At 40.1% G+C, this 27537-nt stretch overlaps 2 protein-coding genes across 3 annotated transcripts; both read right to left on the bottom strand.

The window, feature by feature from the left end:
- Positions 1–381: 381 nt before the first annotated feature.
- slc39a8 (solute carrier family 39 member 8) lies at positions 382–12521 on the bottom strand. Its single transcript, XM_080414377.1, has 8 exons — positions 11942–12521; positions 11401–11560; positions 7372–7541; positions 7032–7154; positions 6311–6472; positions 2427–2634; positions 1770–1954; positions 382–780 (listed from the first exon to the last, which is right to left on the bottom strand). Exons 1-8 carry the CDS (start codon positions 12164–12166, stop codon positions 634–636), a joined length of 1380 nt encoding a protein of 459 aa, XP_080270503.1. The 5' UTR covers positions 12167–12521; the 3' UTR covers positions 382–633.
- A 1309-nt stretch (positions 12522–13830) lies between these two features.
- On the bottom strand, positions 13831–27466 carry manba (mannosidase, beta A, lysosomal). 2 transcript variants are annotated; one of them, XM_080414607.1, is made up of 17 exons: positions 27188–27466; positions 25834–25928; positions 25624–25729; positions 25164–25337; positions 24910–25033; positions 24391–24560; positions 24172–24282; positions 23352–23503; positions 22793–22910; positions 19721–19807; positions 19351–19518; positions 18801–19019; positions 17544–17708; positions 17036–17180; positions 16161–16303; positions 14955–15215; positions 13831–14427 (listed from the first exon to the last, which is right to left on the bottom strand). In XM_080414607.1, the coding sequence occupies exons 1-17, from the start codon at positions 27398–27400 to the stop codon at positions 14203–14205; spliced, it is 2676 nt and encodes an 891-aa protein (XP_080270733.1). In that variant the 5' UTR covers positions 27401–27466; the 3' UTR covers positions 13831–14202. The 2 variants fall into 2 exon arrangements, with proteins under 2 accessions (XP_080270733.1, XP_080270734.1); XM_080414608.1 differs by lacking the exon at positions 25834–25928 and having other exon boundaries at positions 27188–27317.
- Between the last annotated feature and the right edge of the window lie 71 nt (positions 27467–27537).

Here is a 27537-nt window from a genome sequence, read left to right as displayed (position 1 = left end):
CCGCCCGTGTTACGGACGGTATCCCATCATGTGTGGCTGCACCCAATGACGCAACAGAATACAAAGTTTCACGGAAAATATATTTTGTCTGACATAAAGGCAAACATTTGTATGTAACTAGGACAACAATATCAATGTAGGCATTTACTTCAGAGTTCAGACATAAGAATTCAACAATGAAAATAATAAAATCAATAACAGAGCACCAGTGAATGCCATATTCATCCCCAGGCTCAATGAGTGATGCCAAAACACTGCAGGCAGTGTTGTCACAACAAACAGGCTTTTTTGTTTAAAGGCCAATGACTAAAACGCCATGTGTAGTGTAAACTAAAGGCTATAATATGTAGATCACAACACAATATTGAGACTGAAAAAAATAATTTATTTACCTTTTAATACAAATTTGCTTTTATTCCACACACCAAATGATTGTAAATTCATTCCCTTTTTTGGACTAAGCTTTCAGCTACAATGATAGTCAAAAGATAGAAAACGCTTTACTATTTTCTTTTGTCAAAATACGTTTTGTACAAAACAATCACTTTTACATTCACCTTCAGCAGCTCAGAGCCACTTCTCTGTTCTAATGCTCCTTCTTTCCATTTTATGTTCCTCTGTCTTCCTTTCTCCTTAACCCAGGTTGATTTCCCCAGCAAACAAAGTTATCAGTAGTATGATAGCAAAGCCAGTTAGAAGCCCTGCATTCTGAATCAGGAAGATGATGATCTTGGAACTGGTTCCCTCTTGCTCCTTCATTATGTTGTTCATCTCTGGGAACTGAAAAGACAACATTGATATTCAGTTTCCTGTCTAACACATTTCAGGGCCAACATACAGCCATTATGTTTTGACATCAGCCTACCTAGGAAGTGATGAAATGTGTGCACTCTCTGGAGAGAAGAAGCTACAACAAAGGCAATAGAGTTGCTTCTGATCCGAGTTAAAGGTAGGGTAAGTGATATTTTTGGGTTAAAACAAAAAGTATTTTGTTAAAAGGTTAAAGCACTATATTCTGATAGTAATCGTTGCTATAGAGTGTTTATTCAATAACAGGGGTCTCCTGTTATACATTTTTTTGTTAATACATTTTCCGGTAGTTGTCAAAATCTCAGCCAATCAAGCTTCATTTTGATAGTGTTCCAGTTCCAATTTTGCCTGCTCATTTCTTAGTGTCATCACTTCCAATTTCACTTGTTTAATCTATATCCTGATTGAGTTCTCTATCCTGATTGTATAAAATTGGAAATGAAACTGAAACTGAAACGAAAATACACTTTCTGTTTTATAAAGAGCTGGAGAGACAAGGACAAACACTCTATAGCAATGAGTACTATTAACACTTATTTTAACCAAAGAAAATCACTTACCCTACCTTTAAGTAAATTATAAATTATGGACTTGTAGGCATTACACTGGCACTCCTTCAACAAAGACCATAATCATTGCAGTGGGTCAGAGTGAAAACACTGCCTATATATTAAATATAAGATATTATTTTGCCACTAGATATACTGTTATTTGTATATGTGCTGTCAGAGAGCAAACAGAGGATGACTACAGCCTAAATCAAACTAATTAAGTTCTTCTTTGTCAATTACAGACCTACACTACAGTAACATACCAAACCAACACTCCATTAAAAAACATCAGTCCCTGGTTTCTCTTCCCTCTCCTATATGTTCTGTATTTTTTATTTTGTCAATTGGCATTGTTTTTATGCCTTGCAGCAAACCCAATTCCCCATTTATGACAATCACATTTCTTACCATGTCTGCCAGTGCAATGTACAGGAACATGCCCCCAGCAATAGCAAAGATGGCATTAGGGGCAAAGTTGCTGCCAAGCAGGATACCAAAGGCAAGGCCAGCGTAACAGGACATGGCTGATAGCAGGTTGAAGAATATGGCTTGTGGTACACTCATACCAGCATTCAGCAAGATCACAAAGTCACCTGAAGCCGGAAAGAGAAGGGAAGATTAACCAGGGATTGATAAGTATGGTGGAAGTTTTGGAACAAATCGGCCTCTCCTTTGAAAAAGATGTTGTAAAATTTGTGACGTTTGGTCAGTCATGTAATAATGTTAATCTGTCCTTAATTTTTGTCAAAAATGTAAATGTTTCATAGACAAATTCAACTTCAAAAGTCCACAGCACATTGCAAATCTGCATATAATTATAAACATATATTGTTGATATAATGTATAATGTTGTAATGTTGTATGATGATACTGATACAGTTTCATTATACACTACAGGTCCAAGGTTACAAAATGTAAGATGGTCTAACCTGAATAGGAAGAGAGACCATTTAGTGTCTTGCTGCATGGCTGTAAGGTATTAGAGAGAACTTCCCATCACACATTAAAGACCCCAATGTGTAAAAATGTAAAGCCAATTTAGTTTACCAGTGCTCCTAAACTCACCTAGCTCATGTGGGAACTCTTCGCACACAATTGCAATGGAGGTGCTGAATCCCGCCAGCAAAGACACCGTGAAGGAGGCACCGATTGCTAGTCCATCTATGAAGTTATGCACAGCATCACTCAGGGTGATCATCCATGCCACTGTCTTTATGTTGGAAACTCGCTGCCCTCTAAGCCAGTGGCACATCACACCGGAAACCTGAACCTCCTGTAAGGGAGACATCCCAAAGGAGAGAGTGCAGGTTAAAGATACACTTATGGCAAAACAGAATAAAGACTAAACCGAGCGATGGACCAATAACTTGAACCCTATAATAAAGGGTTCACACATGTAAATTATAACATAGAAAAACAAAAATAATTTAAAAATAGTTTCCTGACATAGATTGACAACAGAGAACAGACGTTTTAGCCATAGACTTTTATCACAATTACACTGTGGCCCGAACCTCCAAGCCCAACCACCAGGCGGAGCAGAGGCCCGGGGAGAGACCTCAGCACCACGGACAGCTCATATCCTGATCAAAGGAATGTATGTCCCGATACGAAAGTTGAATGAGCTGGGAGAGCTGATTAGCCCACCTACATATGGGCTATATAAGCTAGTAGTCTCTCCCCAGAAGGAACTCACTCACTCATTGGTGGATGACACATCGGGCGGTACAACCTGTTGAACTACAAAGTTAAGACTTGCAAATGTTGAAATCTGCAATTATCCATTTTCTCAGGTTCTCTCCTGTGTAGCACATATAAACTCTATTTGTCCATAGGCAATACAAGCTGAGCTACTCTGATCCAGGAAGAGGCTGTATTAACCCTGTCTTTGTTCAACTTTCCCCCAATAAACTATTTTGACTTGCACCATAAAAGTGACACAGAAGCCGTTTTCACAAGAACTCCGACAAGGTCCAGGAAATCAGGTCGGTCGGGACATTGTCCGGAGTTGCCCTTTCATAGATGTACAGTAGCAAATAACAGGTGATTGTCCGTATCAGATGTGCTATCATTGGCACTGCTCCTGTTTGTTTTAGGTGCCTGTAAAGCATGCAGGAGGCATGCGTTAATTCCTCCCAATTAATGACAGGAGGGAGAGATGTGAGGGAGAGATGAATGGATGAGACAAAATCTGTTTTATTATCTTCCACAGAACATGACAGATGTGAAAATGAAATGTGAAATATGCATAGGCATAGTTCCCTTAATTGAACATGACATGCAGTCTCCCATAGATCCAACCATCAAAGCTATTGATGAAGTTTTAATCTGTGAACACATTTCCAACTTCACGTAACTCTACTACTAATAAAAACAGCCAAATAAATGAATACTTCAACGTCATCAGCCTGCCCACTCGCTTGTTGTGAACATTCACACAATTATACAGTACATTATACTTGAAAAAGACCGGAAGGGCCGAAACATCGTATACAGTATATGCTGTTTGTTATATACTTGAAAAAGACCAGAAGGGTCGAACGTTGTATATTTGTTTGTCACAAAAAAAAACAACCTTTGGAGCATTCAACAAGTGAGTTGCGAGCCCCGCTTTGTTCTTATATTTCTGTTCTTACAGTTTGGCTCAGCACCAAGGAACGGAGGATGTGCGTTATTTGTTTTTCTGAACATTCACACATCCGACATTTCACAAATTCAGTACTAACTGGCAGTGTCAAGTCTATTGCATGTCGGTCCAACTGATTCATAAGAAGACAAATACACAAGAGCAGGGGTCAGCAAGTATCCAAGACGATATATCTAGTCTCATATCACAATATCGATATAAGGCCCAGCCCTACCTCCAACCACTCCAGTGCTAGTTACTGTACATTGTATTAACATACTCTTTAATGTTTTTATTTTATAAATCCCGGATTGAAGCTTTAAACTTTTCATAGCATAGAAAAACATTGTTGTCCTTGACTCCTTGCTGGACCAAGTAGTAGTAGTAGTGATAAACAATGACAAAGATAGAGGCACAGATAGATGTTTACAACTTAGTAGTAAGAACCTTGCACTCAGTACTGTACCTTCAAGCACCATGCTACTGCTGCTATTCTTTTTATTCTTTTTCTGCCTCTTTTTGTTATCTCTTTGTTGTTGTATACATGTTTATTATTACTATCACTGCTGCTATTATGTCTGAGGAAACAAGAAAAAAATATTTTTACTCTTATGTACCCAAGATTGGTGTCTGAAGAAGAGCATGGGCTTGAAACATCACTCTGTAACTGCAAAATAAAAATGGAACCGACAAATGGAGCCAACAGTGTGCAGCTCTATTCTTTCCTTTGACTCTTATGTACCTGTACACAAGATGTAAGAATAAAGAAACCTTGAACCTAGAAAGACTGTTATACACTGGGTTTCTATATTTTAGAGAGACCTTGAATGTTTAACTTCAAGGACTGCTTGTTTTTCCGAAGCAGTTCTGTGGTATTTAAAACAGAACTCTTCAATTACAAACATAATGGCATAACTTTCCTTGAAGCAAAACCTGAGACTCTTCGGAACCAAACAGGGCTAATGGCACTCAGTTGGCGACACTCCGCCACGACAAACCAACCCATTATCGCCCACTGCCAAAAAGGGGTCTTTGTGTGCAACCCAGACAATTCCTGCATTTATCCAAGGGGGCTGTTTGTGGTGGTGAGGGAGTCTCTGTCTCATCTTGGTTCAATTCCTTGAGCTTCTGTGACACCACTCTGTTTGTTTAGTATGATCCACATAGAGACAGACTTCTTTCTCAATGTGACAACAGAGAGAATTCACTGTTAAACATTAACGCCACTCCTCTAATCGTTCCATGTCACAGATAACGGCTCAATCAATAACTCTGAATACCCACTTGCCGTATTTTCGTGTCTGATGTGGGACAAAAACATTAACTGGTCTGCACCCTAGCACTGTTTTATATGACTGTTCTTTTATTTCTACTGTTTAATTCTATCTATTATTTTTATCGCTGCTGTCGGTGGAAAACTTGTATGTAACACAATTACTTTTCAGGAAATGGAAAAAATGTATCTGTGTAGAAAATCGATCCAATGTAGTTATTTAGTCACAAGTTCTAAATATTTATTGGCAGTTATTGAACATCACCCGGGGAGGAGTTAGGGGTTCACTGTGTTTCTCAATGACACTTTAATGCGATGCCCAGAGGAGCCAGGATTAAACCAGAAACCTTCCAATTCCCAGGGCCTAAGAGTTCAAAACTTTTAATCCCTATTCCAATGGAGCATATTAGGATTTTGGGGGTTAAAGATACTATTTAATCAATATATTTCTTGATATAATGTTTTCTGAGACAATTCTATGATCACAGATCGGATATCAAAGTGATCCCAATGCTGTTATTTGGTTTTGAACTACCCAAAATCTAATTCTGATCCACTCGGCTAGGGATTAACATTTTGAACTCTTGGGCTCAGGGGACCACTCTTCAGCCACCCTATTTACTCGTGACCATTCTTTTACAAGCCTTTGATGGGATGAGCTTGCTTATTTATAGGACCCAATAACACCCACATCACCCATCACACCCAGATAGATGCCTGATAAGATGATATCATAAACAAAATGCTTTATGTTTGAAACATTCAGATTAATGGAAGGGCTGGTGCTCTCACCTCAGTGGCTACTGGCTAATGTTTAGAAGCCTATTCTATGTGGTGAAATTGAGATCACCTGATGATACAAAAGAGAGAAGTGGAAAAGTTACACTAAAATGTAGACTACTAGAAAGAAACAAGGCAATGTTCCTATATGTAATTAGGTAGATTTGATCACCAATTGAATATCATGCGTAATATTATCCCGCTTCCAACATTTTCTAATATAACGTCAGTGAATAATACACCCTGAATGAGCTGAGAGTTTATTGGTACCTGAGAGTCTGTATGTGGAGGGGCAGGATTTGGACTGCTCTTCTCTGTGGTTATGGTGTTGACAGCCGTCAGGGTGAGGCACTCTTTTTTCTCCAGTATATCCCCATTATGGAAGGCGTTCTCTTGCGGCAGTTCAGGAGGGGAGAAGTGGCTATGCCCATGCTAAAGAGAGGCAAGTCCATTACACCAGGAAATTGGTTGGAAAAGTGAAATCGTATGAGTGAGGGAGAGAGAGATAGAGATAGATTATGGTCAATATTTTTATTAAAGGGTAATTGCTCCAGTATCAAAGTGGAGTGACTAATTACAGATTGTTAATACCTACTGTATATAATCAATAAGTCAGCTATAAATAAATACAATTAAATGGTTCTGCAATTCGCCATTAATTACGAGTTATTCACCCCTTATAAAGGTAAGGTAAGGTGACCAAAGTTCAGGTGGCCAAAGTACAAGTACATAAAACAGTCATAAGAAAATATATAAATCAAAATATACACAATATGCAGTCCGCCGTTCAATCCCCTAACACTCACACACACACACACACACACACACACACACACACACACACACACACACACACACACACACACACACACACACACACACACACACACACACACACACACACACACACACACACACACACACAGAGCATTTTGAACCATACATTCCCACAGACGCCATTATGAACACTCAAACCTTAACATTCACATACCTCGTGTTCTACTCCCAAGGCCATTTTCAATATTTTCTCCACGAAATATAGGAGGTAAAATCCACCAAATATTCCAACAGCGTTCCACACGTAGTTATCAGTTTTTGGATCAAAACCCAGGGCCTGTGTGATTTTAGGACAATGTTAGCCTTGTATCTGTATCCATTTAAAATGAATCAAAAACACAAGTATAAATACAAGCTTGGGTTTCATAACTTCACATACATGTCCTTTGTTGTTCTGTGAACCACTTAAATCACAGCACGAATGTGCAAATAAACTTCACTTGATTTAACATGTTAGCCTAATTAAGTGGTCATTATATCTCCATCTTACAAACCTCTGGTATGAGCTGTAGAACAGCATTGGAAAAGAGCGTCCCTATGGCAAGGCCGATGAAGTAGGTAAGCAATTTGGGAAAATAGGATTTCTTTGTGAAGGGAATCAGCAGGAGACCAAGCAGGGAAGCCAGGTTTATCACAGTGACAGACAGGAACCCATAACCCCACACTGTCAGGGAGACAAGAAAAAAAGAGTTTCATGATTAATGGTACACAGTGTGGCCAAATAATGTTTTCATTCAGGCACAGGGGCTCAGCACACGTTGATGACTTTGATGCCAAATTGCTCTTTGGAATAGAATAGAAACGGTTTACCTACAAAAAGTCCCTTGCAAAATATGGTTAGAAGTAGTTAAATGTTTCCAACTCCAGAGGGAGACTAAGCTTTTAAGCTGGCCAGCATATGATCCTGACTTCATACCAGCATTACTGGACAGCAGATATAGACAATGGGTTCGTCTTGGTGTCACCTCCATATGTACAATGATTAAAAATGGGGATATTGACAGTTTTGAAAACTTAAGTCAGACATATGGGTTGGCTAGGAAAGAATTGTATAGATATCTGCAGTTAAAGGTTTGTTCAGTAAAAGGAGTCTCCCATGTTTCTCCAGCTCTTTATTAACTCATTGACTGCCAGAGTTAAAACCTCGTTCATAGCAGCCCTTGCCAGCGATTTTCGTGTTTTTTTGTTTCGTTATTTTGTTATTTAATTCACATCTAGAAACTCTAGCTTGACACTTGAATCGTTTTGATCGTTCCACCACTAGAGAGCAGCACATACCAAGCTTGATCGCCTCTCGATCACACTCGCCCCCTCCCAGACCCACTCACACAGTGAAACACATGAACCGGAAGTGAAATGTCTCAGATTCTGTTATCGGCGAAAATTACTTTGTGATACACAACGGGGATGACTGTTCGTCACCCAGACCATAGATTATAGGAGGGGAGGTCTCCGATCGTTTTTCATAGCGTGTGAAAACCCGTTTGTTTCCCTATTATGGTCGAAAACGACTGGGGGGAAAAATGTAAAACCGAAAACGGAACCCAAGTCATGGAACCGGATGCAGTGGTGGTTGAAGTAAGTGGAACCCGAAACTTAGCCTGATTCATAACAGAATAGCGTGATCAGAGCATAAAGATCAATAAAGACCATAGATCGCATTAACGCGATCCTGGCGGCCAAGCGCGCTATTTATTAGATCGCGTTAATGCGATAATGGCGGCCAATGAGTTAAACAGAAAATGCATTTTCAGTGCTCTCTCCTGATTGGCTTAAAATGTGTCACCTACCTGAAAATGGACTATATTTTGTTTACTAAAGAGCTGGAGAAGACCTCTGTGACTGAACAAACGCTCTATAGCAATGATTAAAATCAGAATATAGTACTTTAACCTTTTTAACAAAAACCTTTAAGGAATTTTTTGGGGGGAAAAATAAAAAGGTCTAATCCGGGGATCACACCAACTACAATTAATGTATTTACTGATGCTTATAACTCGGGAAGTAATATAGGTCTTATAAGTAAGCTATATAATGGAATTATGTCATTGAATAAGGACTCCACAATATGTGAAACGATGGGAAAAAGAACTGGACATTGACATAAGTGATGACGTGTGGTCGAATACATGGGAAACACAATCAGCAACCACTAACTCTCTGACCTGGAGAGACTTTTGTTGGAAAAAACAAATCCACTTCTTTATCACTCCCAAACAGAAGTCTAAACAAACTGGTAGCCAGCTGGACTGCTGGAGAGAATGTGGGGCTACCATGGTTGATCATGCACATGTCTTTTGGTCTTGTCCTGCAATTCAACCTTTCTGTAAGGAAGTAGTTACACTTATTACAAACATTCTGGGTTTCAGTATCAGTACTACATTTGAATCCCTGTATCTTGGACAAACCTTGGATGGACTGAGTCAGGATGATTCTTATGAACTGGTTGCAGAACAATTGCCCTACTATAGGGCTATTTGTCAGTATTGAGGCAGTTGCATCTTCTAGAGCAGATGACCAATTCTTTGAGACTCCAAAAGGAGTTGGGTGAAAAAAGATGGGGGAAATGGTTGGACAGTTTAGATAGCGGGCCAGATCTCTTGTGATTGTTGGTTTTCATCCTCTCTATTGTAACTTAAATCCTGTAAACATGTTTCTGTTGTTGGTACTGAATGTCCCATTTTGTTTGATTACCTGTTTGTTTTTTACTTTTATTTCTTGTGTTTTTTGTTTGTTGTTTGTCTTCTTGTACTATTTGTTTGCATGTCTTGTCTTACAACATTTTGAAATCTGAAAATAGAGTTAAAAGTCCTTTACAACAGGAAACCCCCCCCCCCCCCCATACCCCCATACCCCCATCAAATCGAACCCTGATCATATCTAATTATAACCTGCACAGTCAACCTGCACTGTCAACAGAACTGAAGCAGGGAATGTGATATTTGAGGGCAGATCAATGGGTCCAAGAGTCAATTTGAGGCCATTTGTGAAGCTTTCATTTTCCTCCGCCACAGGAGATCACTGCTGGAATGTGACACTGAAACCTTACTGCTGTCATCAGCTGGATGCATGCACTCTCTGCTTCCCAGCTAGACAGAATGATGTCCTTTCTCTCAGAGAGAGAGAGAAAAGAACAATTGTTTCATTCCTTCTATGCGTTGCCAATTTCCATAAGGACATAATGGCAGGGCTTGTTTAGAAGGCAGACACTGAGATCAAACAACACAGGTGTACCACTGCATGTGAAATTGTACTTGTACCATTTGTTGGTATATAATGTGAAATTCTGTAAGATGTTAATATTTCTCTCCATCGGTACTACTACTAACTATTTTGTGCTTAAATAAAGAGAATGTAATTTATCTCTCTGACTGAGTTATGTATTCAAAACCCGAGGGTCATAAGCTACATTAGGGTTACACGCAAAAATGTGGAAGAAAAGGCTGGAAAGCATTGTAATTGGGGTGAAATAAATATTTATCCCTATGCTTACTTTAATGCAAACACAAACTGACATTTAAAAAAGAAAATAAAACAGCCTTATGTATGCTATAAGAGAAACAAAACAAATAGTGAGTTTACTGCTTTGTTACTCAAAAGAGTGCTACGCAGCTCTTTTTTTTTGCGCTGGTGCCAGGCAAAACAAGTTACAGTACAAGATCAAAAAGAAAAGTCTGCACAAGTTTGCTGCTGCACTACATTTACTGTGCAAAACACAAACACAATACAACGTTCTGACCACAAGTTTGGAGCAGCAAGCTGTTGTACAGGCGTTTCCTTTTGAGTTTATTGCTTTGATCACACAGTTCACCACTGTGTTAAAGTTCATTTCCACTGGGGGTGAAACGAACTAAGCATTCTTCTATTTATCCACGGTCATAATGACCCAACATGTTGTGCATGTTGTGCATGGTGCATCCATAAACCATTTCTCTTAGGCGTGAAACCAACCAACATAAAAGCACTGTGCCAAGATCACAGAGCACCAACAACATATTTGTTTTGCTGGTCTCTTACAAATAATCCTTTTTGTTTGTTTTGGTCTCTTAATGGCCCAGTGCGTAACTGGATGCGTGTGGTTTTACATTTGAGATGTGCCAAAACAGATAAAACCACAATGTTGTGATTCAATCCAACATGACAGCCCCCTTCTACCTGTGGAATACTTGTGGTGCTATAGGAGGGAATGTCTTATGAATAAGAAAGCCTGGAGACAACTAGGGTACTACAGTATTGGTTCTCAAAGTGGGGTCCGGGGACCCCCAGGGGTCCTGGGGGGGGGGTACCAGGGGGTCCCCAGCAAAATGTGTTAATATAGCGCCACAATCATTTTAACCACTTTAACCATATTTTATACTTTGGCTATTCAAAAATAGCATATATACATATCTGCTATTTTTGAAAAATCCCTAGCACAGGGGATGAGATGGGGGTCCGCAGCCAAATACATATCATTTTGGGGGTCCTTGACATGAAAAGGTTTGAGAACCACTGTACTACAGCACTATGAAGCAACTGCTCACCAGTGTAATCAGCAGGGTCTAGCAACGTGGGGGTGTTGTAGGGACAGGAGGGCAGCAGCACCTGAGTCAACACAGCAGGGCAGATTCTCTCCAGATGTTCCACAGTCAGCTGACTGATATTGAGCCCATACTGGGACAAGATCTGCTTCACCGAAGGACACTGGTGAGGGGAGGAAGAGGTATTGATAGATAATTATTAAGGAGGAAAGAGGAAAGTTAAAACAGATTAACAGATCATTATTCATATATGCATGTATTCCAATATACAGAAAGCATATATTGTCTAGTATATGAATAGTAAAAAAAACTACAAAATGCTAAAATATGAATGCAAATACTGCATTGTTCTAACATGGTGTGAGCATTTCTTTTTCTTCCTTGCAACTGTTGTCAAAAAGAAAAGCAAACAAACTGTAGTAACACATGACTAATAATCTGTCACTTAATAGCCTCATTGTGACTTTATATTTATCAGGTTACAAATTCAGCAACATACTGCAAAATAAACATCTGATTTTTCTTTTAGGAAATGAGCACTTACCTCTAAATCTGCTAGTGGATTTTCCTCGGCTATTAATTCTGGTCTTCTTGCTGCTATTATTTGCACTAAGTTTTCAAGATTCTTTGTTGAAATCGACTTGTTTTGGCCATAAAAGCGCAAGATAAGATCAAGATATCCTTGGCCATCCTGGTCGTCCACATTTATACATTGCGTTTTGGAAATAAAAAGTATCACGCATGCGATCAAACATCCGAGGGGATACATGTTACCCGGTCTGCAGTTGTGAAATGGCACGTTGAATCCCGTTTTGTGATCCTGCGGTGCGGTGCCAGCTATAATGTTAACCCAATATTGCTAAATACCGTTTATTTGGACTAGAAACTTATACAAGCACATACTGTCCTTGAAGTTCCTATATAGTCCAGGTCCATCGTAGCTTCACCGTGTAATCTGTCCTATCTCCTCAACTGCAGATCCTCCAAATCCCGTCCCGATATATTCACTCAATAAAATAATCAAGTAGGGCTATCTGGGTTGAGATTAGTTTACGTCCCATTGGTTCAAAGTTCACCTCGGTATGCTGAGAGAAGGAGAGGCGAAGTATGGAGGTGACCGACCCATGGAGCAGACCGACCACATGTAGGGGTAACCGGAAGCGTCGCCCCAAAACACGCTCGCCCCCATTTTCCATTTTTTACTGAGCATGAATACCAAAACGCTCGCCCCAAATCAGTCACACAGCAAATCCGGTGGTGTTCACCTGGTATTCCTAAACGTATTAAACCTCAGTAAAACCGGTGCCAAAACCTAACCTTATTCCTAAACTTAACCTCAGTAAAACTATGCCTAACCCTAAACTTATTTCTAACCTTATCCTCAGTGAAACAAATACAAGAATACAAGAAAGAAAATGGGGGTGAGCGTGTTTTGGGGTGAGTCTTCCGGTTACCCTGAGGTTACGTTTGGGAATAAGGCTAGGTTTAGGCAGTGGTGGAAAGTAACTAAGTACATCTACTCAAGTACTGTACTCGGGTACAATTGTGAGGTACTTTCAAATTTTCATGGCCTACTTTTACTTCTACTCCACTACATCTCAAGAGACACATATTGTACTTTTACTTCACTACAATTATTTGAAAACTTGAAGATGCTTTTGTAGATTTTGGTTACAAAACATAACCAGCCCTATATACTTTAGCTACTTGAAAATAGCCGATCTACAAGCTCACAACGACGCATTGTGATCTTGTAGATCTGCTATTTTCAAAATATTATTATGCATTTCAAACATTTGAATTTGGCATTCTGCATAATGAGTACTTTCTACTTTTGGTACATTTACTCAAGTGCATTTTGAATACCAGCTGACTTTTACTTGCAACACAAGTATTTCTACAATGTGGTATTGATACTTTTACTTAAGTAATAAATCGCAGTACTTTTTCCATCACTGGATTTTTACTTTTTAGGCATAGTTTACTGAAGTTAAGTTTAAGAATACCAGGTGGCGACCGTTCCGAGTCGCCGGATTTGCCCCGGGGCGACTGTGTTTTGGGACGAGCGTTTTGGTATTCCATGTAGGGCTAGTAGCGCAGCGCACACTGACTTTTTCAATGGGTTCCTTTGTGAGTGAGTGACTTTCTCACTTGGCATGCAACGTGCTCACTCAGACTTAAAGGTCTGTTCACGGGGGGTTGTTTATTGGCATTTAGATGAAAAGAAGCAATGGCATGACTCGGCGTTTAACGCAGTACCACCACAGTTGACAGTTGTTTGTTTGTGGAATCAATTATGAAACAGCTGGACATGAAACAAATCTACAACCTAAGTGCGTGTGTGTGACACTACGCAAGACTGCTTGTTCCGGCTGCCTCCACGTGGTGACTAAAGAGCAATGCATAGATAAGGATTAATGTTTGAAACGCAGATTTACCACACTTCAATTTTTATTTTTTATTTTTTTGTGCAGTTTTTGAAAATGGGGCTTAAACGTTCTTTTGATTTTTACTCTCAATGGAGTGCAAAATGTAAATATTCATTATAACATAGGCTATAGAAACCAAAACAAATAAAAAGTTCAGTTGATTTACCACTTTTGGAGTATTTAGCTATTGCCCCTCTTAGGGAAACCTACAATATGTAGGAATGTGGAGAATGTGTCTCTTTTAAGTGCACTTCAACAGGACAACAGGACATATTGGCTGAGGATCAAACATGTGGCATTTCAGTTACAGCCAGGATTACTCTTTCTAACCATTTGGGCACCCTATTGCCCCTCTCCCTTGCCAATTCGTTGCAAGTCAATACACATCTCTCAGTGAGATGACTGTTAGGGCTCTGGATAGTTCTTCAACACTGGTGGGGGCCCATGGATAAAAGTTTAATGTCCTTTTCGGAGAAATCATCAGGAAGCCATTTGAGCTGAATCTTCCAGGGACAGCAGCCACATCCAGCCAAACAAAAAGCGCGATAGAGTCCGTCTGCAGGACAACAGTGTATCCTGTATCATCCTGCTGGAACTTGGCCTGCATGAGTGGAGAAAGAAAAAAAGATCACACTGGGTCGCTAGTTGTGGGATCCTTTTCTCAATTGAAAACAAGAGCTGAGAAAAAGCAACACCTCCTCCTGTCCTGTCCCCACACTTCAAAATCCTGTGTTCATTTTACTCTGTGAAAGTACAAATGGTAGACTACATTTGGTACCATTTGTTGTAAATGGTAAAAATGGTAAATGGTGCATTTATATAGCGCTTTTTAGCCAAGGCACCAACCTGCTCACCATTTGTGCTCTCTCAGAGTGAAATTAACACTCTTTTTAATTTTAATGTGCACCTACAAGCTTCCACTGTCAGTCACAATAACATGCCAAATACATTTCAATGCATAAAACACAGATTTAAATCAAAACTTTCTGTGCCATTTCTTCTTGTTACACTTTGAGATAAACATACACAAAGAAGAAACAAAATTAGTTTCAACACGGGTGAAGGTGGCTTGGCTTTTTCTTTGTCTATTTCACCATTCAACTAAGACCATTGAGTATGGTGTCTTACTGTGATATTAGGACTCTGTATCCTCTCAGCCTCTTTGGGTGAGCTCAGGAAGTGGTGGTTCACGGGTCCCTGCTGGTGGTTGCTGGTGTCCTCCAGGTGAAAGACGAGAAGGCATGTGAGGCGGATGCAACCACCACATCCTGACAGCAATGCACTGACTGGCTTATTGAAAATGGCCAAAGCACTCCCGCCTGGCACCAAAGTCAGGTCCGACTTCACAGTGCACACAGAGTCCAAACTGTTCCAGGCGTACACAGATACCTGATGACAGGGCACGTTTTAAACTAAGGGTTAAAGATTGTAAAGCATTTGTGAACACACATGAACCCTATAGCGTCTCTATTCTGGGGTGAACATTTATCAAAAATAGCTGCTCTACAAGCTCACAATACGTTGTTGTGAGCTTATAGATAGACTATTTTCGGCGAAGAGATTAGGTGTAGAGGGGAAAAGGAGCAGACCAAGTGTAGAGCTCTGGGGAACCCCGGTCAACTGGGTTTAAGTGGTTAATGCTCTGAATTTTCAATACAATAGATTTTTTTTTCTCACCCAATTGTAGCTTTGTTTACGTGTTGTCCAAGAAATTAGAAATCGCCTCACCATCAAATATAGCCGATGGAAATAAACATTGACAGTAGTGAGGTTTACAAAGTAGCACTGGGCGATCTGCCCAAAATCAATTCCCACAATATTTTTTTACCAAATAGTATAGTAATATTGTGATATCTATTGCAGCCGTCACAAATTATTTAAAGAATACATTTTTGATAAATACTCGTCAGTAATGCCTATAATAACAGAAAGGGTAAAGGATAATAATAGAACAGCTAGAATAGTCAGGTAAGTTCAGTAGTATTACATAAATAATCATAATGGAGTCTTTAAAATCAGTACAAGAAAAAAACAATACATATACAGTATTAAGATATCCAAACTCCCAGACGATATCTTGTCTCATATCAAGATATAGATATATCAATATGTTGCCAAAACATAGTTGTCAATACTTAATACTATAAATACTGTAGTATTTATTTGCCAATTAAACACCATTGACTCGGGTGTATGTATTTGTGTTGCTGCTCCCTGTCTCCCTTCCCCAAAAGGACCACAATGGAAACAAACCTTCAGCCTTTCTTGTGTTTTTATCCTTTTGGATTCAAATTCATTTTCATTAAAGTGCTCAATCAATCAAAAGTGACCTACCACGGCCCTGAGTTTCAGGTCATTACTCAAGTCTGAAACGGCATAGATCAGTAGGGAGCCATTTTCCTCAAAGGCGACTGGCAGCACAGGGTCAAAAAAGTCCTGAGCAAAGTAGTGCAGCATTTTCCACTTCCCACCAAACTCTGAAATTGGGGCAAATAAGCAACATCATTGTCTTTCATTCAAAATGTATTGCAGATCATAATGGCCTTTTTTGTGTGTATATATATATATATATATATATATATATATAAATAAACAATTATGACAATTACACACTAATTTTGTTAGTTATTTATTTCACTATTATTACAACCAGATGTAGTACTTGACTTAACTTGACGAGGCTCCCCTCCAGTTACCTGTTAATATTGTTATTGTGTAATACTGATGCTTGCCTAACTGGTCAACATGCAAACATTGATCTTAGAGAGGAACAAGTCTGTGGTCTATGAAAATGTTTAGACAGAGCATATTTGCTGTGCAATTCGTAAACATGTCAAGCCAGCTTCTCGCACATGAATTCTCCAACACTTGCTTCAGTTAGGATATGCCGATTTTATCTACTGCTTTCCAATTAAAATTGCAACTTTTTCCATTGGGTAGTGTATAAATGTGTTACAGATCAACAGTGTTAAAAGACATACAAATGTGTTCCATTATTTACAAAAAGTAATGCACAGAATGTACTGATAAAATACTGATGTACTGATGCAATGAAATCTTATTAACCTAATTGTGTTTGATGATTGTTTTTAAACCAAGTTCAGGAAAAGTTATGACTAAGCTTTTGAAAATACAAAATACAAAAAAGTAAGGGATTAAGTATCGTTGACGTCAAATCTTTCTTTTAACGAGTAGAGGGACATACATACCAATAGAGGACCAGGATGGGGCCTGCCAAATATCATTGAGCTGCCAGTAGAGGGCACCCATGGTGTGACCTTTGCCCTGAAGGATTTCACTCTGACTTCTGCGATAGAATTCCGTCTGCGTCTTCACACACTGTGCCTGCATCACCTTGACATTCACATTCAAACTTGTTAGGTAGAACCTAAAACTGTCAACATAAACTTTAAGCAACATTAAGCAATTATGTATTTTATGCTTTGTCTTTTGGTTTATTTTGATTTGATTAGGTAAGTTTAAGTCATTCATATTTTTTGTTTCCTTTGTTTATTGTTTTGGCTGCCACCCTGAAAAACTGGATTTGAATAAAACACATAAAAAGGCTTAACATTCTTTGTTACTGGTAGTTCTTGTGAGAAGGGAAGAGGGGAGTCCCACGTTATCATGTTGCACCATGATTACCCCAAGCCAACACTATATCATTTTAAGGGGTTTTAAGTGTGCAATGTAGAGAGTATCTATACATTGTTTTACCTGTGTAATGTAGATAGTATCTGTATATTGTTTTAAGGGCTCTGAGGAGTTTGGCAGGTGGAAATGTAGAGCTGCCTGCTGTAACATCTGATGGTTTCCAGACTCATGGTGCTGTCGATGGGAAGTGAAATTACTGCTGTAACTCCAGTCTTCTGCTACGGAAACCTGCAACATCCCAGCACCACAAGAAATACAAAATATTATGCTAAATATTTCAAAAATACTTTAAGGATGACTTCACCCATTTTCAAACCATCGTCATATATTTGATCTTCACTAATGCTCATTATAATATGGTAAAATCTCATTCACTCTGTCTCAGAGGAGGGCTTTGGACAGTTCAGAAACCCACCTACCAGTGACATCATTGATGGGGAATGCAAGATTATAGAAACTGCAGGCTTTCTATTCCTAGAAAATTAGCACGCTATAATGGAAGCCATTGTTCTCGCGTTAATAAAAAAAGATATAAAAAAATCTGGGGGGAAAACTGCCTAACTATGATGTCACTGGTAGGTGGGTTTCTGAAGTGTCCATAGCCCTCCTATGAGACACTGATCGAGCAGATTTTTCTTTTACCATTTTATCATGAGCATTAGTGAGGACCAATTATATGAAGATAGGTTTAAAATGGGTAAAGTCATCCTTTAACAAATCTTAGACTGTTCTGTGAGTGTTAGAGTGGGATGAAGGTTTAAAATGGGTGAAGTCATCCTTTAACAAATCTTAGACTGTTCTGTGTGTGTTAGAGTGGGATGAAGTGGAACCAATTTTCTACAACCATTAGATCTTCACACAAATGTAGGTGGAAATCATGTTTCTTCTGAATTGGCAGCTTCTCGTTTAAGCAGTGGTAAGTTTTTGTCTTACAACACACCTGAATGACATAGAGGGACTGACTATCATCTGAATGACACGGACGGACTGACTGTTGATTATTTATGTGAACTTCATGGGAACAAACCTAAAACAAATATAAAAATGACCAAGACCAACAATAAATCCTTTTAAGATCAATCTACAATGTGTCCATTGTAGACCTTAAAATGGGTGGGATCTTTACAATTGAAAGGTGAGATTTCCAAGAAGCTGGGGAAACACCTGAGTGAAACAAGGCAACATACTGTAGAGGTGTGCATAGTTGAGCTGCAGCACCCTCTGGTGGACAGATGTGTGGAAAAAGTGACATGCATGAATATACACAGACAGACAAACTGCACTCGCCATTTTGCAGTGACTAAACTCGTAACACTATACCTTCTTAAGAGTAGAAAACGAGGGCCAGGACTGGAATCCATACTCCGAGGCAAAGCGAGTGCGAGGGAATGTGGTCCAGTCCCAACAGTCCAGGGTGTAGCTATAGAAATGGACGTCCCCGTAGTGAGGGTCATAGGGGTTGGTTGCGACCCATCCCTCCTGCTCAGATTCAGCCCCATTGGTTGGGCTGGAGACGAGGAAAGGGCGACTCTCATCCTCCTGCAGGAGAGTGTGTGATTTGTCCACCATCACAAATCATCAAAAGGAATAAAAAATACTTTCCTCAGAGCTTGAAGAATATGTAATGATGTTTACTGTATATTGGCATATAATTGCACTACTATGTATGTATGCATGTTGTTGGTAGTCATTTTTTTAATTTTCTTTTAATGAATAAAATGTAATTTTGTCCAAAGAAAGTTACAAAATGCAGCTTTAAGTGTCAAAAGTAATTGCAAATTATAACTTTAAGCACATAGTAATCTATAATAGTTTACATTTTAAAAGCAACCCTCACACAATTAATCCAAATAAATTCTTTGTCACTGACCTCCTGGACGAGAGCCTTTATGTTGTTCACATATAGTGTAACATAGTCTTTTACGTATGTGGGCCTCTGGATAACAGGAATACCAAACCAGTCTGTTGCCAAGGCAGCCTCATTCTCATTGTTTCCACTCCACACTACTATGGAGGGGTGGGACTTCAGACGCCTGACCTATTGGAAGGAACAAAACTCACCAAGTTTAATACCAAATTTAGCTAAATACCAGCAGTTGAACCAACATGTATACCTATATGTACCTTATTACTTAGCAATACAATGTTATTATATTTGCAGCATGTAAAGTGTGTTAACAGACAAATGTATAACAGAACAGTATTAGCAAAAAAAAAATCCTTTATATTAACGGTCTTACCTGCTGTATAACCTCCTCTCTAATAGTCTGTAAGAAGTCTGTCTCTGTTGGATACATGGCACAGGCAAACATGAAGTCTTGCCAAATCTACAGGTATCGAGAGATTAATACAGTTTAGGAAAGTTTGGCTTTCAAATTTCAGAATAATTTATAATGGTATTTGGAATGCAAAAAATATATAATCCGATTTTACACAGTAAAATCCTAGGTGTTAATTTAATCATTTGAAACTCAGAGTGTACTGCCATACTGTTTTCAACCTGGCTAATAAAGTATTCAATCAATCAATCAATCAACAAAGGCAACCAAATGTGTTGGTGATGCGTTGAGTGGAAATCATGAGTAGACAGTCACAGTCACTAGTGGGAGAAATATGTGAAAAAGTTGTTCACTTCCGGCAGAAAGTGTGAAATTTTGCACCTAGGGGTATTTTTGGGCGCTGAATTCAAAAATTGCCGGATCCAAGAAGTCAGACCAAAGCGTCTGACTTATTAATTAGATAATTAGCATATATGCTGCAAATATGCTAATTATCTAATTAATTATGCACAATACAAAAATGTACATGGCAGAAATGGATTCTACGGGAAAAAACACATAAGAATCAACTGAGAAAAGTTTGGTATACCCTTTTATCGAATTGTTATATATATCATTATGCCAATTGATTCCTCCCCACACACAGTGTGTTGTCACTGCTGTTGTATTCTACTGACTCACCTGCCAGTGAGGAGCCCCCACCGGGAGGACGTTACATTTATTTCTCATTAACTTGTTTATTTAATCTGTCCTACTCTGTTCTTCTTGGAAGCATTGTCCTGAACAGAAACACAAAGTTCTGTGCATGGTAGATTAGCCGCAAAACATTTGCATTTTCCAGCACACCGTTTTTTACACATGCATTTGATCAGCTCTCGACACCCTTTAGACGCCACCTCTGCCATCACCGTCCAAAATGGACACCAGCCATCGTCCTAACTTTTCACCCATCCCCAATCTGCAGGTGAAGGAATCTCTGGGTTGGCAATTTGGGACTGTCCCCAGATGTGACCAGCTTGAAATACTGCTCTCTTCACATGACGAAGTGCCTCCTTTGTGGGTGGAATATTTTCCACTTTGCGATTTCCATGAGCAAATAGCTGCTTGCGTGCCTCGTTCACTTTCTTCCCCCGCTGGTAGGCGTGCCAGGCATGTAGCAACATTCGCGAATCAGCCTCTTCATGTGTATGTACATGGTTGAAGTTGAGAAACATCAGAAGGGGGGCTTCTTCATAGGTTGTGAGAAGTGTTTTCCCATCTGGAACAACCATTGTTTCTAGAGCAGCAGAATAATGTCTTTTTGTTGGAATCTACTCGAAGGAAGCTACTCCAGTTTCGTGGCACGGATGTCTGTTCAGTCACATGGAGTGGTATGCCGATGCCACGACCAAGCCTGGTTCCTTCCTTACGTGTCCCACACCACATCAACACGCATCACAGACTCCTCATTCAACTTTCGTGCAATGTACGGAAGGAACTGTTTGTGTGTTGCAAGGAACGTCTACGGTACGTACGGTACGGTACAGTACAGTACAGTACAGTACAGTACGTACAGTACGGTAGAGTACAGTACAGTAGAGTACAGTACAGTACAGTACAGACCGTACAGTACAGTACAGTACAGTACCGTACAGTACCGTACCGTACAGTACCGTACAGTACCGTACAGTACAGTACAGTACAGTAGAGTACAGTAGAGTAGAGTAGAGTAGAGTACAGTACAGTACAGTAGAGTACAGTAGAGTACAGTAGAGTAGAGTACAGTACAGTACAGTACAGACCGTACAGTACAGTACAGTACAGTACAGTACAGTACAGTCCAGACCGTACAGTACAGTACATTACAGTACAGTACGTACAGTACAGACCGTACAGTACAGTACAGTACAGTACGTACAGTACAGTACAGTACAGTACGTACAGTACAGTACAGTACAGTACAGTACAGTACAGTACAGTACCGTACCGTACCGTACCGTACCGTACCATACGTACAGTACAGTACAGTACGAACTGCGCATGCGTCGCATGTGCCCGTGTGTGTGCGCACACGCTGGCTCTGTGTGTGCGCGCACGAGACGACTCGCGCTAAACGTTGCGTGTGTGTGTGTGTGTGTTTGCGACGGGACCCGGGGGGTTCCGCGACGGGGGTGTGTGTGGGGGGTTGCCCGTGGGGGGGGGTGACCGCGGGGGGTGCCGCGGGGGGGACCGCGCTACAGGACGTGCAATAACCTTCACCGGGTATGGTCTAGTTCTCAGTAATTACAACAATTCCGCCATCACCTTTCACAATAGCGTTCTGCTGTTCATGCATCTGATCGTGTGCCAAAGCAGAGAACTTGTGCAATGACAAAGTTCCCCTTGACAAATTCACGATGGGTATCTGGGGAATCATTTGGAAGTTCCTGATGGTCCGTTACATGCACTGTCAACCATCTAATATGCTATTTTTGAAGAATGAGTTTTGCTACAAAAATATTAAATAAGTGTGAACCCAGTAATATGATCTCATGTGAAAGAATACCCCTGAAAACATAGGTAGAGACACCAACATCATGAGGCTCAGATGAAGCACTTTGGAGTAACACTGGTTTCAATCAAATTTGCCATAAAAACAGACCGTAATCTGCTAAATTAATCTACAGAAAATGTCCAAGTATTGCTGCATTACAATTTGGATTTCATCAAAACAAACTTGTTTCACATTCAAAAGTGATGAGGTGTCAAAGATTGGAATACAAAACCTAATTGAACCAAAAACGTTGGCGGCCATCTTTAATTCTCATTTTACGACCAGATCCCATGGGAAAAGTGCTTGGATCCGGCAAAATTTGAAATCGGCATACTTCAAACATGCCATATGCAAATTTTCACACTTTCTGCCGGAAGTGAACAACTGAGCCTTTTTTTGTTACATATTTCCCTCACTACACAGAACCGAGCTTGTAGCCAACTCTGGTGCAATAATTTCCTTAACGTGTGTACGCTAATAATAGTATACCTGCTAAATAAACAATAAATTAAATGAAATACCATGATCCCCAATTCATCACAAATACTGTAGAATAGATCCTGTTCATACACGCCTCCACCCCACACCCTGAGAGCGTTCATATTGGCATCCACAGCTGACTGCAACAAATTCCTCAAGCTTCAGGAGACACATAAAGGAAAGATAGATATTATGCATTCATAACATAAAATGTATATGACACAGAATAATTCAACATGTGATACCAGAACAGAGTTTGGCATTTGGGCAATTGTATAACCTGCACTTTGTAACTACTTTGTTTGCTATGAAATCATTATTATCATTATAATTATAATTAATATCATACATTATAGTTATTAGTAGTAGTAATTGTAATGGAAGTAGATGTGTCTGGAAAAAGCAGACATGGTATGTAAAAACACAGTACAAATTTGAATTAACAACAGTGACACCATTTGGCTCTTTTGATTAACTGCACCCCATATCTCCAGTCTACATTGTGTCATTTAATAAGCTAGAACTGCCTACGGAAGGTCCTAATACCAGGCGCAGCAAAAGGTGCAGAAGAAATTTGATTATTTTCTAGATTTCTCTCACACAGCAGGGTTGACCATGTCCTGGAAGGCATGGGCTGGGATCCAGTTGGAGCCCTTGAAGAAGACTGGTTTCCCATTGACACGGAAATAGAAGCTCAGACCAGGGGACCCAGTGATAGGCTCCTGAATAAGATCCACTGTGCGGAAATACACCTGCAGTCAGATAAATAGTGGAAAGGATTCCACAACAGTTAAGGCGCGTACCACATAGGCCGACAGCGAATCCCCTGTCTCTCTATACTGTGACTATCAATAAAGACTAGAAAAGGCAGAAAAAAATAAATGTATATGAGATACATGAATGCTGTGTATTTTATAGGCGTTGTGTGTCAGTCATATTATGTATAAGTACATTTGATCAATTGGAATAGAGCTCTACAATTCACGGTCAGCAGACAGCAGCAGGGTTCCCAATGCAGCCCTTATTGGCAGTGATCATCTAACAGTTCAAATCCTCAGATGGAGCACATACACTGCACTGACGAGTCAGCTCCTCATTTGCATTAATTTGTATTCTGCACAGGCATGCAGGGGTATAAACATCCAGCCCATGGCCTCAGAGATTTAGCCGTAACATTTAGGGCAACCGGAATTGTGCTGGATAGTGTAGTGGCAATAAATACTGTACAAAAAGACATCCCTGTAGCAGTCTATTGCCTGAGATGCAAAACAACATTAAGGGAAATATTGATCAATCAACTTGCTCAATCAATTTATGTTCATAGAGTGAATAGTTGTAGACCAAGACAACGTTGTAATATGAGTTACACTAAAAGTGTATAAAATATAATATAAAAAAAACAAGTAAAAAGTGCACTGACCTTGGTATCTGCATTCATGGTAAAGGGTTGATCCAGAAGAACTTTCACACTGAGGACATAGGAGGCCTGCTCACCGTGTCCACTTGGCCACCAAAGCTTTACATGCATGGACTGGAATAAACACAAAACACTGGAGGCATTCAGCAAAGGTTGCAAAAGTTACAGCTGTGAAAACTGCATAAAATTAGTCCAAACTTTTTGTTGGCTTCAGTATAGTACCGTGTTAATATGTAGGGTGTAGATGTTCTTTGTCTGTCCTTGGAGAAACCATGCATGGAAAGATTGTTCCGTTGCCAGGTCTGGTATGTAGAGGGTGACCTGCCCATGCGTTTCTTCAGCAGCATTAACAAGCAGCTCCACCTGAACACTCCACTGAGAAAGGGTGGCATCTGGGAGGAATAAAGGCAAGTCAAAGGTTGGAAATGACTTGTCAGGGGTGGCTGATGACTCTAATCTGATCCAAATATTATGTAAATATAAAATCCACACTGATTATGTTATTTATGTTACTTATTATTATTACTATATTTACTAGAATTAATTTGCAAACTGTGACACAGATCTACTCTTTTGTCTATTAAAAGTTTTAGTTTTTTACTCTTTATGACAAGGTGCATGGGAAAACATATTAGAACAATGACATGTAAGCTGACTTGTCAATGACAAAAGAGAAAATAGAATAATAATAATATAGTAATAAATATAGTAACAATTACACCTAGTAACTGAGAGACATACTGTAGAATGGAACAGCAGAAACATTGATCAGCTGGAGCACATCAAAGCCTTTCAAATGAACTCCCTTCCATAGTCCCATGGTAGGAAATGAAGGCCCCCAATCCCAGCTGAAAGAGCTTTGTTCCTGAAGGGAGAGGAAATCAAGAGCGAGTACGTTGCAGGCGGGGGGGTGGGATTATAATATATTAACACTAAAGCAGGAGCACACATTTCGACTCTGCCATATAAACAGGCGATTTTTATGTGCCACTCACTTTTCTAATGAAGTTGACGTGACACTCCCCCTTCTGAACAGCTGGAGGGCAGTCTGGGGGAACCCTGTAGGCAGAATGGGCTTTGTTCTGTTCCGATGCGTAAAGCACAGGGGACTGGAGGCTGACTTTCAACACATTCTCCCCATCCTTCAGCAAGTCCTTGACAGGGAAACGCTATGCACCAGAGGGATTTAAACTATAATAAGCATTCAATGGTGGTTGTGGAAAGATGGTTGTAACTTGTGACCACAGCATGGCGGTGAATGATGTGTCATTTTAAAGAACACGAGGAAATTCATTTTTATTGGCTGGAAGTGTGGAGGAGAGAAAGGGAGAGGGGGGGGGGGGGCATGCAATAGGTCCTCTCAACTGCATTTGAACCCCGTCCCCGAACATAATCTACAACACATTTATTACAGATCAATGATTTGAATCCAGGAGCCTGATTAATGATACCTACATATCTCCGAAACATGTTATCCGTCTTGCCCACAACAATTCCATTGAGGGAAATCAAAGCCACGGTGTCCACTCCTTCAAAAACAAGAAGTACCATCTTTCTGGCCCTGTGGGTATAGTAAATGACATTGTATGGCTAAGTATTATTTGCATACACATCATAATTTGACATTGGTTGTTTCCCCCCCAAAATAATAAACACTACGTTGACCTCATCTGAGCAGACGTGGTAAATGTTGCGGTGTATGTCCAGTTATCAAGTGAAATCCACCTGTAGGACACATCATTGAACCGGAAGTATGGGTCCTGTGGAAGAGCAAAACAGGTTTCTTTTATGTCTATAGCAGGGGTTTTCCAGGCCAAGGACCCCTTAGATGAGAGATGAAGTAGGGACCCCCACTATATATTGTATAAAATTGTGTTGCAGAATCAGATTAAACGTTTTCATAGATTTCATAGATAGCTTAACATAGACTTGTTTGACAGCACTATCATCAGTGTTTCACTCTGTATTTAGTCTGCTCCTTTTTTCCCTCTATTCACTAAACCTCTTTGCCAAAAAATAGCCAATCTACAAGCTCACAACGTACACCCTACAGTGGTCAGTTTACCTCTAAAATGCACTGGGAGCAAGATGCAGCTAAAAGTAGGAAAGTAGTCTGAAAATGCTTGTCTGAGCCTCAGAATGCTATTTTGAGTTTTTGACCCATGTTTTTTTTAAGATAGTGTCAGTCTATTTTAGATCTGCTATTTTGGCTAAAGTTTTCCTTAGAATAGGGATGCTAGGGTTCAAGTGGTTTATATAAAAAAAAAATCCTATCATACAAAGATTTGGTGCCCCCCTGTAGCAACTCTGAGTGAGGACCCCCTAGGGATCCCAGACCCCCTGTTGAAGACCCCTGCGCATGGAAACACTGACCTGATGTCAGACTAGCTCTGGTCCATAGTGTGTAGAAGGAGTTCTTAACGCTAAATGGAACTTTCGAGCAGTTGCACGCACACCCGCGGTAGCGAGGCTGCGCAGCCTCTCATCTTTATTGGAAAAAGAAGAAAAAAATACACTTTCGCTACTCACCAAAACAAAGACGGTTTTAAGATATTGAAAGCCTAATTTCTTTAGTGGGAACACTCTGAGCCCCCCTCCTCACGTCTAAAATACACTTTTTGGCCAGAAAATAAAACATTTCACCGGAAAGAAAACAAGTTCTAGTTACTCCACGGCGCCCTCTACAGATCTGGTCAATGGAATTTTTCTATTGACCAGATTTTTCCTTCCAGTGAAATATTTAAGTGTATTTTAGACGTGAGGTGGGGGGCTCCAAGTGTTCACAGTAGGGAAAGTAGGCTTTCAACATCTTAAAACCGTCTTTGTTTTGGTGAGTAGTAGCACAAGTGTATTTTTTATTTTTAACTAAAGACGGCTGCGCAGCGCATGCTCGAAAGTACTAGGAGAACTCCTTAACGCTATGGACCAGAGAGCTACTGTCTGCCAGACCTCATCCCGCTGGCGCTAGTGCCCAAGATAATACGCTGAATGACATCCCTGACCCTGACTCACTGCCTACCTGAATATAGGCCTGTTTCAGCAGAGCTGAATGCACGCAGCCTGGCACCTCTGCGGGGAACGACAGCGACCCGTTAGAGTTTGTTAGCATCCATTTGCCGTTCAGATTGAATTCCTGCTCTTGTTCAGCGGTTACAACATGTGCCGACAAAGCGCGAATGCACCACACAGAGAACAGACACATAAACTTCATAAAAAATACATTAAACTTCATGTTTAAGCGTGTGTTCAAGTCATGGCAGGTAGAGGAGAATTGCCAACTTCCGCAGTTTGTTTTCAAAGTTCCTTGTCATGTGACATACTGTGGGGTTGGCTACCTAGGGCCTGCAGACTAGAAGCCAATCAGAATGG

This window comes from Gymnoscopelus braueri (genome assembly GCF_963280865.1).
Source record: "Gymnoscopelus braueri genome assembly, chromosome: 19".
Classification (NCBI taxonomy): domain Eukaryota; kingdom Metazoa; phylum Chordata; class Actinopteri; order Myctophiformes; family Myctophidae; genus Gymnoscopelus; species Gymnoscopelus braueri.
The sequence above is the reverse complement of the archived record's forward strand: the minus strand, read 5'-3'. Positions and strand labels throughout refer to the sequence as shown.